This window comes from Symphalangus syndactylus, chromosome X (genome assembly GCF_028878055.3).
Source record: "Symphalangus syndactylus isolate Jambi chromosome X, NHGRI_mSymSyn1-v2.1_pri, whole genome shotgun sequence".
Taxonomy (NCBI): domain Eukaryota; kingdom Metazoa; phylum Chordata; class Mammalia; order Primates; family Hylobatidae; genus Symphalangus; species Symphalangus syndactylus.
Window position 1 is genome coordinate 142585752 of NC_072447.2, and position 13637 is coordinate 142599388.

General features: G+C 36.9%; 1 protein-coding gene across 5 annotated transcripts in view; it reads right to left on the bottom strand.

Annotated features, from left to right (window-relative positions):
* Positions 1-13637, bottom strand: part of MCF2 (MCF.2 cell line derived transforming sequence) — a 122801-nt gene that overhangs the window by 61431 nt on the left and 47733 nt on the right. For all 5 annotated transcript variants that reach the window (XM_055267372.2, XM_055267371.2, XM_063634310.1 and 2 more), the window contains exon 2: positions 4549-4617. In XM_055267372.2, coding sequence (XP_055123347.1) covers positions 4549-4573 — 25 coding nt within the window. In that variant the 5' untranslated portion in view covers positions 4574-4617. The remainder of the gene's footprint in view (positions 1-4548; positions 4618-13637) is intronic.

The window sequence follows — 13637 nt, forward strand, 5'->3', positions numbered from 1 at the left end:
ATAAATACGGTGGAAAATAGCTGATTCCCCAATCTGGACAACCAAGGGGTTGGGAAATAACTGTTTCTATACCAACAAGCCTAAATTCAAAATGAGTGAAGGATGGCTTGATAGCAAGTGGAAAATTTGATATAATTGATCTCTTAGTGTCATGGTGAGCAGGAAAAGATACAGAGCACCCTATAGGAAATAGGTGATGGTCTAATGTGTTTATGGAAGAAACAACAAAAGTAATGATGGCAGGAATGATATAGGAATTTTATTAGTGCAAAGAAAGATCACAAATTATCTGTGGGTCAAAATTCAATGTTCAGCCTGGGTAGGGGTCCAGGCAGAGGTGTAGGGTTGTGGAAGCTCCCCACAGACCCATGCAGCCATTTACCTGGAGCAGTTACATCCAAGAGTATCTTGACCAAGTGGGTGACCTTGACCCCTGGAAAGCATGGATCCCAGTGCTCATAGGTGAGGCTGCCCTAAGCCCATTTCCATAGGAACCAGGAATAGTGGTAACTGTCATAGGGGTTCTTGGTGGGGGAATGATTGCACCAGCTCTAGGATTTCATTTTGGTTTCTTCCCCTGTTTCTCCATCCAGCCCTATAGCCCTCTATGCAGCCTGAAGGATGAGAAATATTGAAAACGAAAGCCACCTAAGTGCAGAGATGAGCCTTACATGTGTTTAAGGTTCACATCTGCAGCCAGCCTAGCACCTACACAGAGAGCAAATGCTCAATAAATATTAAGTGCCAAATAGAATTTGAAGAATTATTTTAGGAGGAAAGTTGCAAGGTTGCCTTTGAATTTAGCTCACTAATAGAAATTTTTTTAGTTCAGTTGTAATTTTTATTTGGCTGAATTTAAGTGAATAAAGATGTAAAAATATTTTTTATTCAATCTGCAATAAAAATATGACAATAGAAAAGGATATAGGCCAGGCACAGTGGCTCATGCCTGTAACCCCAGCACTTTGGGAGGCCGAGGCCAGAGGATCACTTGAGGTCAGGAGTATAAGACCAGCCTGGCCAACGTGTTGAAACCCTGTCTCTAAAAAATACAAAAATTAGCCGGGTGTGGTGGTGCAAGCCTGTAATCCCAGCTACTCTGGAGGTTGAGGCAGGAGAATCGCTTGAACCTGGGAAGCAGAGGTTGCGGTGAGCCAAGGTCACATCACTGCACTCCAGCCTGGGCAACAGAGCAAGACCCCATGTCTCCACCCCCTCAAAAAAAAGAAAAAGAAAAGGATATAAAATGGAATCATAACAATACTCAACACAAAAGAAGACAGAAATGGAGGAAAACAAAGAACACGTGGGACAAATGGAAAAATCTACCATCTCACTATTTGTATTTTGCTTATTATATGATAGTAAGATGGTAGATTTAAATCCATCCATATGAATAATCACATAAAATGTCAATGATCTAGGCACTGCAATTAAAAGTCAAAGATCATCAAACTAGATAAAAAGAGAGACTGAATTATATGCTGCCCACAAGAAACACACGTTTTAAATATAAAAGTACAAATTATTAAAAGCAAAGGATAGAAAAAGATATACCATGACAGTGCTAATCAAAACAAAGCTGTCTAATATTTGACAAAGTAGATTTCAGAGTCAAAAATATTACCAGATATTAAAATGATCATTTGATCATGATAAATTGGTCAATTCATCAATGGGACATAATCTTAAATGTTTATGCACCTAATAACAGAGCTTCAAAATACACAAAGCAAAAACTGATAGAGTGGCAAGAAGAAATAGACAAATTCACTATTTTAATCAGAAATTTCACCACCCATCTCTCAATAATTGATAGAACAAGTAGACAAAGAATTTGCAAGGATATTGTATACCTGAACAACAGTCTCAACCAACATGACCTAATTGACATTTCTAGAACATTCCATCCAACAAAAGCAGAATACACTTTCTTCTCTAGTGCACAAGGAAAAAGATCAAATTAATTATTTGCCTCAGTATTTCCCAAGGGAAACTTGAGAGACAGTGTTCATTCCCAAACTAATTTTTAATTAAACTAGTCCAAAGTATTAAATCAAAGGGTTATTAATCTTCACTGTATGATATTCTAGAATTAGAGTGAAAATAATCATTGAGAATAATGGCATCCACTGAAGAGTTTTTAAGAAACTCAAAGGAGAAACTGTACAATTCTGAACCAAGAGATTTAGTGAATCTTTAAACAAAGGGCCTCTATAGGTAGAGTATGGTATAGAACTAGTAATATAAATGATAGGTAATATATAATGTAATAAATATCTTAAATATAACTTCATACTTGCCAAGCAAGCTGGTGAGCACTCTAGTTAAGGAAAGAACCATCTAGCACTTAGGCAAACTATACTCATCAAAGGAAAGGTGGCAAGGCTCCTATAGGAGTAAATTATCATTGACTAATCTATAAATGATTATTACCACTGAACACCTACAAGTACTGTCCTAGGAGTAAACTTGTGAGAAGAGATCAAAAGAGATATTTATATTCCAAATTAGGAAGTTTTAATTATTTTTTACCATTGGGAACCCTTTCTTCAAAGGAAGCTATAGGTAGAAGCATTTTTAAAACAAATACAAAAAGCAGTTAAGGAAGGAAAGGTGTAGAGAGGGGTCTGGATGGGTGCAGCAAGCCCTGAGGATGGTTCTATTTAGAACACGATTTGGAAAACACAGATAATCTTAAGTAAAATCTCCAAAACTTAAAAGTGAACGTAACATACTGCTAAATTTACTGACACTGTCACACATTTATGCCACTTATAAAATAAAACATAAAGCCATATTGTCATCATTAATTCACAGTTACCACTAATTAGAATAATTTTTAATTAAGCTTTATCATAGGTGTAATTATAATCATTTAAAAGCAGAGGCCAGGCTGGGTGCGATGGCTCATGCCTGTAATCACAGCACTTTGAGAAGCCAGGATGGGAGGATCGCTTGAGGCCAGGAGTTCAAGACCAGCTGAGGCAACATAGCAAAACTCTTTTGCTACAAAAAATATAAAAATTAGCTAGGCGTGGTGGCACACTCCTATAGTTCCAGTGACTCAGGAGGCTGAGGTGGAAGGATCACTTGAACCAAGGAGCTTAAGGTTACATTGCGCTATGATCATACCACTGCACTGGAGCCTGGGTAAAGAGCAAGAAGTTGTCTTTAAAAATAATAATAATGATAATAAAAGCAGAGGCCAGATTGAAGTGTCTAATTAGGATCACTTATAAAGTAAAAGCTTGTTTAGTAAACTGAGCATGTAGGTGCCATTTTTCAGAGAATTAGTTAAACTATTTAGAAGGAGTAAGATAGTTTCTTGCACTCTCAATACCTAAGAAGCACTCATCTTTGTAAAAACAATGTATTAATATATACCAGTAAGTTTTCTTTATCTGTTTAATATGATAAATATAATATTTAATGATATAATTCAAATTACTCTAATACCTGAAAGTAATTTGCTTGTTTTTAAGCAAAACTTTCCCCAAAGTCTGACCAGAAGCTAAAGGGGCAGGATGGTTTACCATAGTTATGTCTCTAAAAATGTGTAATGCTATTTAGTGGCATTACTCACAATAGCCAAACGGTAGAAGCAACCAAAGTATCTATCAATGGATGAACAGATAAACAAAGCGTGGAATATACATAAAATGGAATATTATTCAGCCTTAAAAAGGAAGTTCTGACACATGCTACAACATCGATGAAACTTGAAGACCTTATGCTAAGTGAAATAAGCCAGTCACAAAAAGACATATACCATATGATTTATTTACATCTGGTACCTACGATAGTCAAATTCATAGAGAAAGAAAGTAAAATTGTGGTTGACAGGGGCTAGAGAGAGGAAGGAATGAAACGGGGAGTAATTGTTTAATGGATATAGAGTTTCAATTTTGCAAGACCTGAAACTCTGGAGATGGTGGTGGCAATGGTGGCACAAAAATGTAAACATACTTAATGCCGCTGAACTGTACTCTTAAAAATGGTTAAAATGATAAGTTGTATGTTAAATTTATTTTACCATAATTGCTAAAAATTATATACAAGTGTATATACATATTTGAGAAAAATCAACTTTCTTTATAATGTGTAAATGAAATCCTAAAAAAAAATACTAAGTGCATGCTGATTATTTGGTGCAACTTGCCAGCATTTGTAACACACATTTGAGTAATCAAAGAAGCTACCTCAGCTGCTCCCCTCCCACCCAGCCTGCAACCACCTAGGAGACATATTCTACTTTCAACTATCATAGATTTCTGAAGACTCGTCTAAAAGTCAAATGTGTAAGAGTGGTAAGGTCGGTTTTACTCATATAACTAAAATGCTTAAAACCTCCAATTATTCTCTAAATGTCCATTTGTTTAGCAACTAGGTGCACAATGTATAAATGTTTATTGAAATAGTGCTTCTCAAATGAATATATATAATAGCTCTATATATAGAGAGAGAGTTATTTATATAATAGGTACCAAACTAACTGCTAATCAAGTCATATATCTATCTGGACTATATATAAGAAAGTTTGCTTACCAGACAAGAAGGCGATGTCTTGCATTAAGAAATGACTGATGTCCTTTATACAGAGGAGCAGATCGGTTTCTATGACAAACAAGAAAATAGAAGAAATGACATACATGTTAAGGTACAGCCTTACATGATTTTAGACACATGATTTCTCACTGTGTCTAAAATTATTCTGGGAGACCCACATGTCTGTGTCCACAGACACTGCCAATCTCTTTCCTCCTCTCAACTACATGGCAAAGAAATCACACTTAAAAATATCACTGAATAAGTAGAACCAGTGACCTACTTCTCAGAATCTATGCCCAAAATCTAAACTACTCTCACTCACCAGAAAGCCAAGGACAAAGGCACAAACTCCAGGACATTCGGATTTATTTGAAGGGTAGATGGTCATGGGGAGACACTGTAGCAGATTGTCTTCTACTTCTGATAATGCCTTTCATTCTACAAAGCTTTATTAGCAATTACAAAGTGCTTTTTGGATTTTTTAATCTTACTGAATCCTTAAAAAATCTCTAAGGTAGGTACTGTTATCCCATTTTACAAGTGGTTAACCATATAGGCTTCTTAATCTAGTTAGACGTGGATTCAAATCCAGCTTGTTGCATTTACTGGCCATGCAAACATGGGCAAGTTAGTTAGCCTCTCTAAACCTTAGTTTCCTCAGCTATAAACTGGGCATAATGATATCTACCTCACAAGGCACCATGCAAACTAAATGTGAAATACCTGGCATAATGGTAAGTGTTCAATAAAAAGTAGCATATTAACTCATTTTTTATCATTACAGATGGAACAATGTCCATGCATTGTTCAATGTGCTTTGATTGTCCCAGATCTTAAGTGTTAACTTACAATGTTCAATTCTAGTGAACTCTATAGGGGCCAAAAATCAAAGTACACTACCTGCCTCTGGTCCATGAACAAGGAAAACTTTTTAAAAGGAAACGGGTCATCAAACTAGGCTATTTTGGCTTGTCGGTTTTAATGCCTGTGGTTTCACATCTCTTACTGAAGCCATATTTTTCACCTGCTCTCTGATACAAAGTGCCTTCAAAGTCCTGGTCTCTGGTGGTGTCAGGTTGATGATGCATTACCCTTCTCAGTGCTCCTCAAATCACACCACACGGATGTGGTTTATAAAGGACAATCCTCAAGGGAATTTAAAAAAAAACAAGTTCTCAATGGTTCCACAAAAGACAGTGGAATAGGTTATCTGTTATAGACACCCCCCCAACACATGATTTGAAACATAAAGCAATTTTAATTGACATTTATTTTCATAAGATACATGCCATTACAAATATCTAATTTGTCAAGACATAAAGTCATTTCTTAAAAATGTCTTGTAATTTTATACATTTAGACTCGATATATTTCAGAACAAGGCATGCACATTTACACTCGCAGTTATTCTTTCCATGCTAGATGTTTAATCAGATAAAAGAATGTGTTTATAACAGCTACAAACATGTGTCACATATTGACATTTTCAGGCATGGAGTCATGGAAGAAGGGTGAGAATGAGGGTAATGCAAAAAATACAATAACGCTCTCTCCCCTCAGGAGCCTGCAAAAGTGGCAACAGCTAAAACATGTTCTACTTTTTAAATGAGAAAGCATCAGACATGAAAATATTCCTACATAATAGGAGACCCAAATTTCTCCCTTGCTTTGATCAGTAGGAACAAGTATAAAGACAAATTGATGCATTTTATGTCAGGTGGCAGATCTGGAAGTATTAATATGAACAACTTGATTCCTCTGATACTACTCAGACTCTTGCATAGCTATGGAAACTATGTCCACTTACTCTACAATTTAAGCACTCATGTAATGAGAGAGGCCTCAGGACATAAAATAAAAGTCTGTGGGCTGGGAGTGGGAGTACCAGGGCCTAGTGTGGGCTTGACCACTTAGCTGCTCTGTAATTTTCAACAAGTCACTCCCCACCCTTCACCTCATTACCTCCATTTTATTTTATATTTCTTATTGAGGTAAAATATGCATATAAAATTTACCACTTTAAGTGTACAGTTCAGTGGTAATAAATACATTTATATCCTTTTTTCCCCTTCATCCCCTCCCCTCTACCCTTCCCAGCCTCTGGTAACCACCAATCTACTCTCTATCTTCATGAGATCCATTTTTTTAGCTCTCACATATTAGTGAGAACATGCAGGATTTGTGTTTCTGTGTTTGGCTTACTTCACTTAACATAATTGCCACCAGTTCCATTCATTTGGCTGCAAATAAGAGGATTTCATTCTGTTTTATGTATGAATAACATTCCATGGTGTATATATACCATATTGTCTTTATCCGTTCATCTGTTGAATGGCACTTAGGTTGAGTCCATATTTTGGCTATTGTAAATAGTGCTGCAATAAACATGGGAGTGTAAATATCTCTTCAATATATTGACTTTCTTTCTTTCGAATATATACCCAGAAGTGGAATTGTTGGATTCTATGGTAGTTCTATTTTTCATTTTTTTGCAAAACCTCCATACTGTTCTTCATAGCGGCTGTAGTAGTTTACTTTCCCACCAACGGTGTGCACGAATTCCCCTTTCTCCACACCCTCACCAGCATCTGTTATTGCCTGTCTTTTTGATGCAAGTCATTTTAACTGGGGTGAGACATGTCATTGTAGTTTTGATTTCCATTTTTCTGATGATTAGTGATGTTGAACATTTTTTCATATACCTGCTGGTCATTTTTATGTCTTCTTTTGAGAAATGTCTGTTCAGGTCTTTTGCCCATTTTATAAATTGAATTATTTGGGTCCTTTGCTATTGAGTTGTTTGAGCTCCTTATATTTTCTGGTTATTAATCCCTTGTCAAATGGATAGTTTGCGAATATTTTCTTTCATTCTGTGAATTGTCTCCTCACTTTGTTGATTGTTTCCTTTGCTATGCAGAAGGTTTTTAGCTTGATGTGACCCCATTTGTCTATTTTTGCTGTGGTTGCCTATGCTTTTGAGGTTTTGCACAAAAAACTCTGCCCAGAACAATGTTCTGGAAAGTTTCCCCAACATTTTCATCTAGTAGTTTCATAGTTTCAGGTCTTCAATTTAAGTCTTTAATCCATTTTGATTTGATTTTTGTGTATGGTGAGAGATACGGATCTAGTTTCATTCTTCCACATACAGTTACCCAGTTTTTCCAGCATCATTTATTGAAAATATTTCCTTTCCCCATTGTAGATTCTTATCACTTTTGTCGAATATGACTTGGCTGTAAATGTATGGATTTACATCCGGGTTCTCTATTCTGTTCCATTGGTCTATGTGTCTGTTTTATGCCAGTATCATGCTGTTATGGTTAATACAGCTTTGTGGCAAGTTTTGAAGTTACATAGTATAATGCCTGCAGCTTTGTTCTTTTTGGTCAGGACTGCTTTGGCCATTTCAGGTCTTTGTGGTTCTATATACGTTACTAGGATTTTTTACTATTTATCTGAAGCATGCCCTGGAATTTGATAGAGATTGCATCAAATCTGTAAATTTCTGTGGGTAGTATTGTCATTTTAACAATGTTAATTCTTCCAATCCATGAGCATGAAATATCTTTCCAATTTTTTGTGTCCTCTTCTATTTCTTTCATCAAATGTTATAGTTTTCCTTATATAGATCTTTCGCTTTTTGGTTAGATTGATTCCTAGGTGTTTTATATTTTTGTAGCTATTGTACATGTGATCAGATTGCTTTCTTGATTTCTTTTACAGATTGTTTGCTGTTGGTGTATATAAATGCTACTGACTTTTGTACGTTGATTTTGTATTCTGCACCTTTACTGAATTTGTTTATCAGTTCTAACATTTTTTTTTATTATTATTATACTTCAAGTTCTAGGGTACATGTGCACAACGTGCAGGTTTGTTACATATGTATACATGTGCCATGTTGGTGTGCTGCACCCATTAACTCGTCATTTACATTAGGTATATCTCCTAATGCTATCCCTCCCCCTTCCCCCCACCCCACAACAGACCCCTTCTGTTGTTCCCACAGAACAACAGAAGCATGTTCCCCTTCCTGTGTCCAAGTGTTCTCATAGAGTTCTAACAGTTTTTTGATGGAGTCTTTAGGTTTTTCTGGGTACAAGATCATGTCATCTACAAACAAAACTAATAAGGCTTCTTTCTTTCCCGTATGGATGCCCTTTATTTCTTTCTCTTGCCTAGTTGCTCTGGCCAGGACTTCCAGTGCTGTGCTGAATAAAAGTGGCAAAAGTGGGCATCCTTGTCTTGCTCCAGTTCTTGGACAAAAGGCCTTCAATTTCTCCACATTCAGTACAATATTAGCTGTGGTCATTACTCCCACTTTAAAAATGAGGGCAATACAGTAAATGCCGGTTTTTTTGTTGGTTCGTTTGTTTGTTTTGTTTTTGTTTTTGTTTTGAGACGGAGTCTCGCTCTGTCACCCAAGCTGAAGTGCAGTGGCACGATCTCGGCTCACTGCAAGCTCCGCCTCCCGGGTTCACGCCATTCTCCTGCCTCAGCCTCCCGAGTAGCTGGGACTACAGGAGCCCGCCACCACGCCCGGCTAATTTTTTGTGTTTTTAGTAGAGACGGGGTTTCACCGTGTTAGCCAGCATGGTCTCCATCTCCTGACCTCGTGATCCGCCCGCCTCGGCCTCCCAAAGTGCTGGGATTACAGGCAGGAGCCACCTCGCCCGGCCGGTAAATGCTTTTTAAGGTACCTTACATTCTATGAGATCCAACAACATGTAAAATCCATAGATGTGAAAACAGACTGATGTTTTCTACCATAAAATGTAGCCCACAACTGTGCCAATAAAATAACATTTCCACACTAATGAAAAAGGATGAAATCACGGTTACAAGAGAAAATATTATCACTTTAATAAATGATCAAGTTCTGGGTTGGAAACAGACTGAAAAGGAAGGAGATAACACAGGAAAGACAACAGAAGACACACAGTTATCAATTGAGCAGCTGCAAGGGACGAGGTAAGATTGTTGCTGAGAACAAAGAGAAACAGAAAATACTGACTTTAGATAAAGTTGTGACACTGAGTTACACCCAGCTTTGTAGCTGACCCTCTTGAATTTCCACACAGATTTTTTCCTGAAATATAAAAGTGAGAACAAATAATTTATACTGTTCTTATTGCTGACCTTTTAAATGCATTCACTTAGAGCATGAGAAATAAAAAGCCTAGATCACCAAACCTGGATCAAGTCCACATTACAGCATGTTCCTTGTTGACTAGATTTATGTTTGATAGGAAGGTTGTCAAGCTGTCCTATGTAGAAAACTCAACTACTCACAAATAAAAAGGATTCATTCTCCTTACATCGGACTGGTTGCTAAGCCCAAAAAAGAGCTGACTTAGAAGCCAAGTAAAGGGCTGTAACTCAACAGGTAATCTGACAAACACCCTTAAAAACACCCTAATGGAGCAAATCTTCATTTTAAGACTTCTGCTGAAAATCCATGTGCTTGTACAATCAAACACAATCAGATACAAATTGAAATCAAAAGTCAAAAAAAGCATTTCCAATTAATTCATTCCTACATATGATCAAAAAGCAAAAGAGTCAAGCAAACACATCACTAATATTTATTTTATTATTTAAAAGGTAGTTGTGCCAATGAGGATACAAACTTAGAAATCCAAATATGAATTTTTAAAGTTCTAAAATGTGTGGAAATAAGTAATTGACTTAGAAAGGCTCACATAGAGAAGGAAGGTATACCCATCCGATCAGTAGCTCTAGTCTGGCTGTGTCACTTGTAAAAATGCAGAACATGGATCACCTCAATACAGCGTGTACTTTAAAGTTTTTAAAGATTTATTTTGCATTCATTCACTTTTTAAACAAATATTTATTGAGTGTCTACTATATGCCAGATTCTGTTCTAAGCTGTGTTTGGACAGATGTTCTGAAAAAAAGTAAAAGTTCACAATCAAATAAGTTTGTGAAATATTAGGGGTTAAACACACTGCAATATTCCCTAGTAAATACACATGTATACATTGTGACTCCTTGGGTATGGGCTATGTATGCAGTGTTTCTCAAACCTATTGATCAGGTTTGGTCAGTCAGTTTATTGGTCAGTTGGTTGTTGGTTGGTTGGTTTTTCCCCTCAGAGAGAGACAGAAGACAAACAGAAAGCAAGAGAGAGAGCTATAAAGACTTCATATGAAGAAGCACTTTGTTCTAAAGTCAGAACTATCTGTAGATGAAATGACTTTCATGGAAGACAGACAACCCCTTTCCTATTATTAATAGCATTCAAACAAAGGCCAAGCTGTTCTGTGGTAAAGATAAGAGAGGAAAATCAAGCATATAGTTGATTGGAATAGATTATCTTTTAGAATAAGATTTAATGGTATATTCTCAGCAATAGTAAGTGATTCTAGGAAAAGAAAGCAAAAAAATCTATATACTCATGAGTTTGGGAGGGGTCAGTAAGGGAGGCAGGAGGAACTTACTTTTTATGTTCCAAATTTCAAATTAATAGAATTCTGAGTCATATTCACTTGTTTTGGGATTTGTTTATATTTTCTACCTTAAGAATATGTAAAAGTTCATCTTCAATGTCCAAGAGTCCTCTATAAGAAGGAAGAGATTGGGGACTTAAGTGAATATTGTTCCTTCAGTAAATTAAATTGGATTAAGCAATGTGGTTTCTTTTTCCCCGTAATGAATTATTTCCTTGTGAAATTATTTTCAGCATGGAAATCAGTGTGTGGAGATATGTTGTTAAATGCTCCAGAAAGATTATAGGAAATCTATGTAACATCCTATTGTCTCATTATGCAACAACACAGAAATTAAGTTCACAAATATAAAATAAAAATTTCCTGACAAGCAGTTATTAACAAGGAAACTTTCTTTGGTAACAGTTCAAGAAACTTGAAATTTAAGATACATTATGAGTAGTCACGAATAGAGGGTCAAAATTATTTAAGCCTACCCTGTCAGAGTGAAGCCTCTGCTAAAAAAAGATGTGGTTTTTTTGTTTTGTTTTTTTTTTTTTGAGACAAGGTCTCACTCTGTTGCCCAGGCTGGAGTGCAGTGGTGTGATCTTGGCTCATTGCAACCTCCCATCTCCTGGGCTCAAGCCATGCTCCAACCTCAGCCTCCCAAGTAACTGGGACTACAGGCGCACACCACTATGCCCAGCTAATTTTTCTATTTTTTGTAGAGACGAGCAGGAGTCTCCCTATGTTGCCCAGGCTGGTCTCGAACTCTGGGCTCAAGTGATCCTCCCACCTTGACCTCCCAAAGTGTTGGGATTACAGGCATGAACCACCAGGCCCGGTCAAATGATCTTTTAAGAACTACTTCTGGCCGGGTGCGGTGGCTCATGCCTGTAATCCCAGCACTTTGGGAGGCCGAGGCAGGCGGATCACAAGGTCAAGAGATGGAGACCATCCTGGCCAACATGGCGAAACCCTGTCTCTACTAAAAATACAAAAATTAGCTGGGCGTGGTGGCACGTGCCTGTAGTCCCAGCTACTAGGGAGGCTGGGGCAGGAGAATTGCTTAAACCTGGGAGGTAGAGGTTGCAGTGAGCTGAGATCGTGCCACTGCACTCCAGCCTGGTGACAGTGCAAGACTCCGTCTAAAACAAAAAAAAAAATTTAAAAATTAAAAAAAAGAAACTATTTCTCTGACAGTCTTTGCTTTCATGATTTGAGTACATATCACCATTCCAGGAATTTAAACTATACTAAGTTTATTAGTTATTCCGATGGGGCTAACGATAGTTTAAAAATTAAGTAAATTGGTATCTATAAGCTTTCCCATTTTATAGAAAACATTTTTTACTTCAGATCCCAGAGTGTAACAGCAATAATTCCAACACTTGAGCTTTATTTCACAGCGATGCTCTCTCATGTCCATTTATCCAACCTCTCTGGGGTTTCTATTCACATACAATAGAAGAATATGAGTTCTGAACCAGGCTGCACACACGTGCCATGTCATCCAAGCACCACGGAGCCATAGCAAATAAACTACTTAAAGGAGGAAATGCCTCTATTCTCACATGGTTTCCTAAAAATAAATAAGAGGTAAAAACGAGCACAAACAAATAAAAATAGAAAGGGAAATGTCAGCCAGAAAGATAGTCTCTTCCATGGCAATAAACTCACTGCCACCACCAATATGAAAACAGACTGAGAAAGTGTAGTAAATGAACAATAGCTACCATTTGCTGAGCAACTAGTATCAACCAGGCACTACACAAGGCACTTTACATGCAGTTTCTCTGGTCCTAACAACAATCCTCCAAGGTTGATATTAAAACACTTATCTTGCAGATAAGTTAACAGCCTCAGGGAGGCTACCTTTCATACTTCATTCATTCATACCATTCATACATACCATTCATTCAAACTTCTCTTATTCATTTGAAAGACTCATACTGAACAAATGCCAGGTGCCAGGCACTGTTCAGATGCAAAGTAGAATCTAGTAGGAGATTCAGCAAAGCTTTTACCATGTCGTCTATCTAGTTCCCTAACCTTCAGATAGGTCATCTAAAATCTGTACTCAGAAGGTTATACCCAAATAGCTCTAATGCAAATTACTAACTAGATATGACTCCATAACCTCCCATTTTCTTCCAGGATGGGTTTCATCCCAAACCATATCAAGAATGTTTATAAACAATCTTTTGAAAGAAACTCCATTATTTTTACAGCCTGAAATTCTCAACAATGATGCTTACTTTTAGCAATGATTTCTTTGAAAGTTCCCTATTTCTGATGTGCAGGAAAGATAAAATTAAGTTTTGTTTGAGTCCTAAATCCTGTGCAAGGCAGATGGGATTCTATGGGTGCATTTTTTTCCTTTCAATCTGAACGTCGATACTCTATACCATCTGTAAATAGTAATGACTTAGCACATGCAATAAACTGAAGTGTTGTCTTGACAAATAATGTTATGCTTTAAAAGGTGGAACAAGTAAAAGAGTAATTCTAAAACCATCACAAAATGAATTCCCACTGGACTACAGTAAAACAATCTATGCAGTGCTTTGTTCTGCAATAAAGGTACAATAAAAAAGACATGCATAATTCTGTGCTAACAAAATAAAACCAAGATTC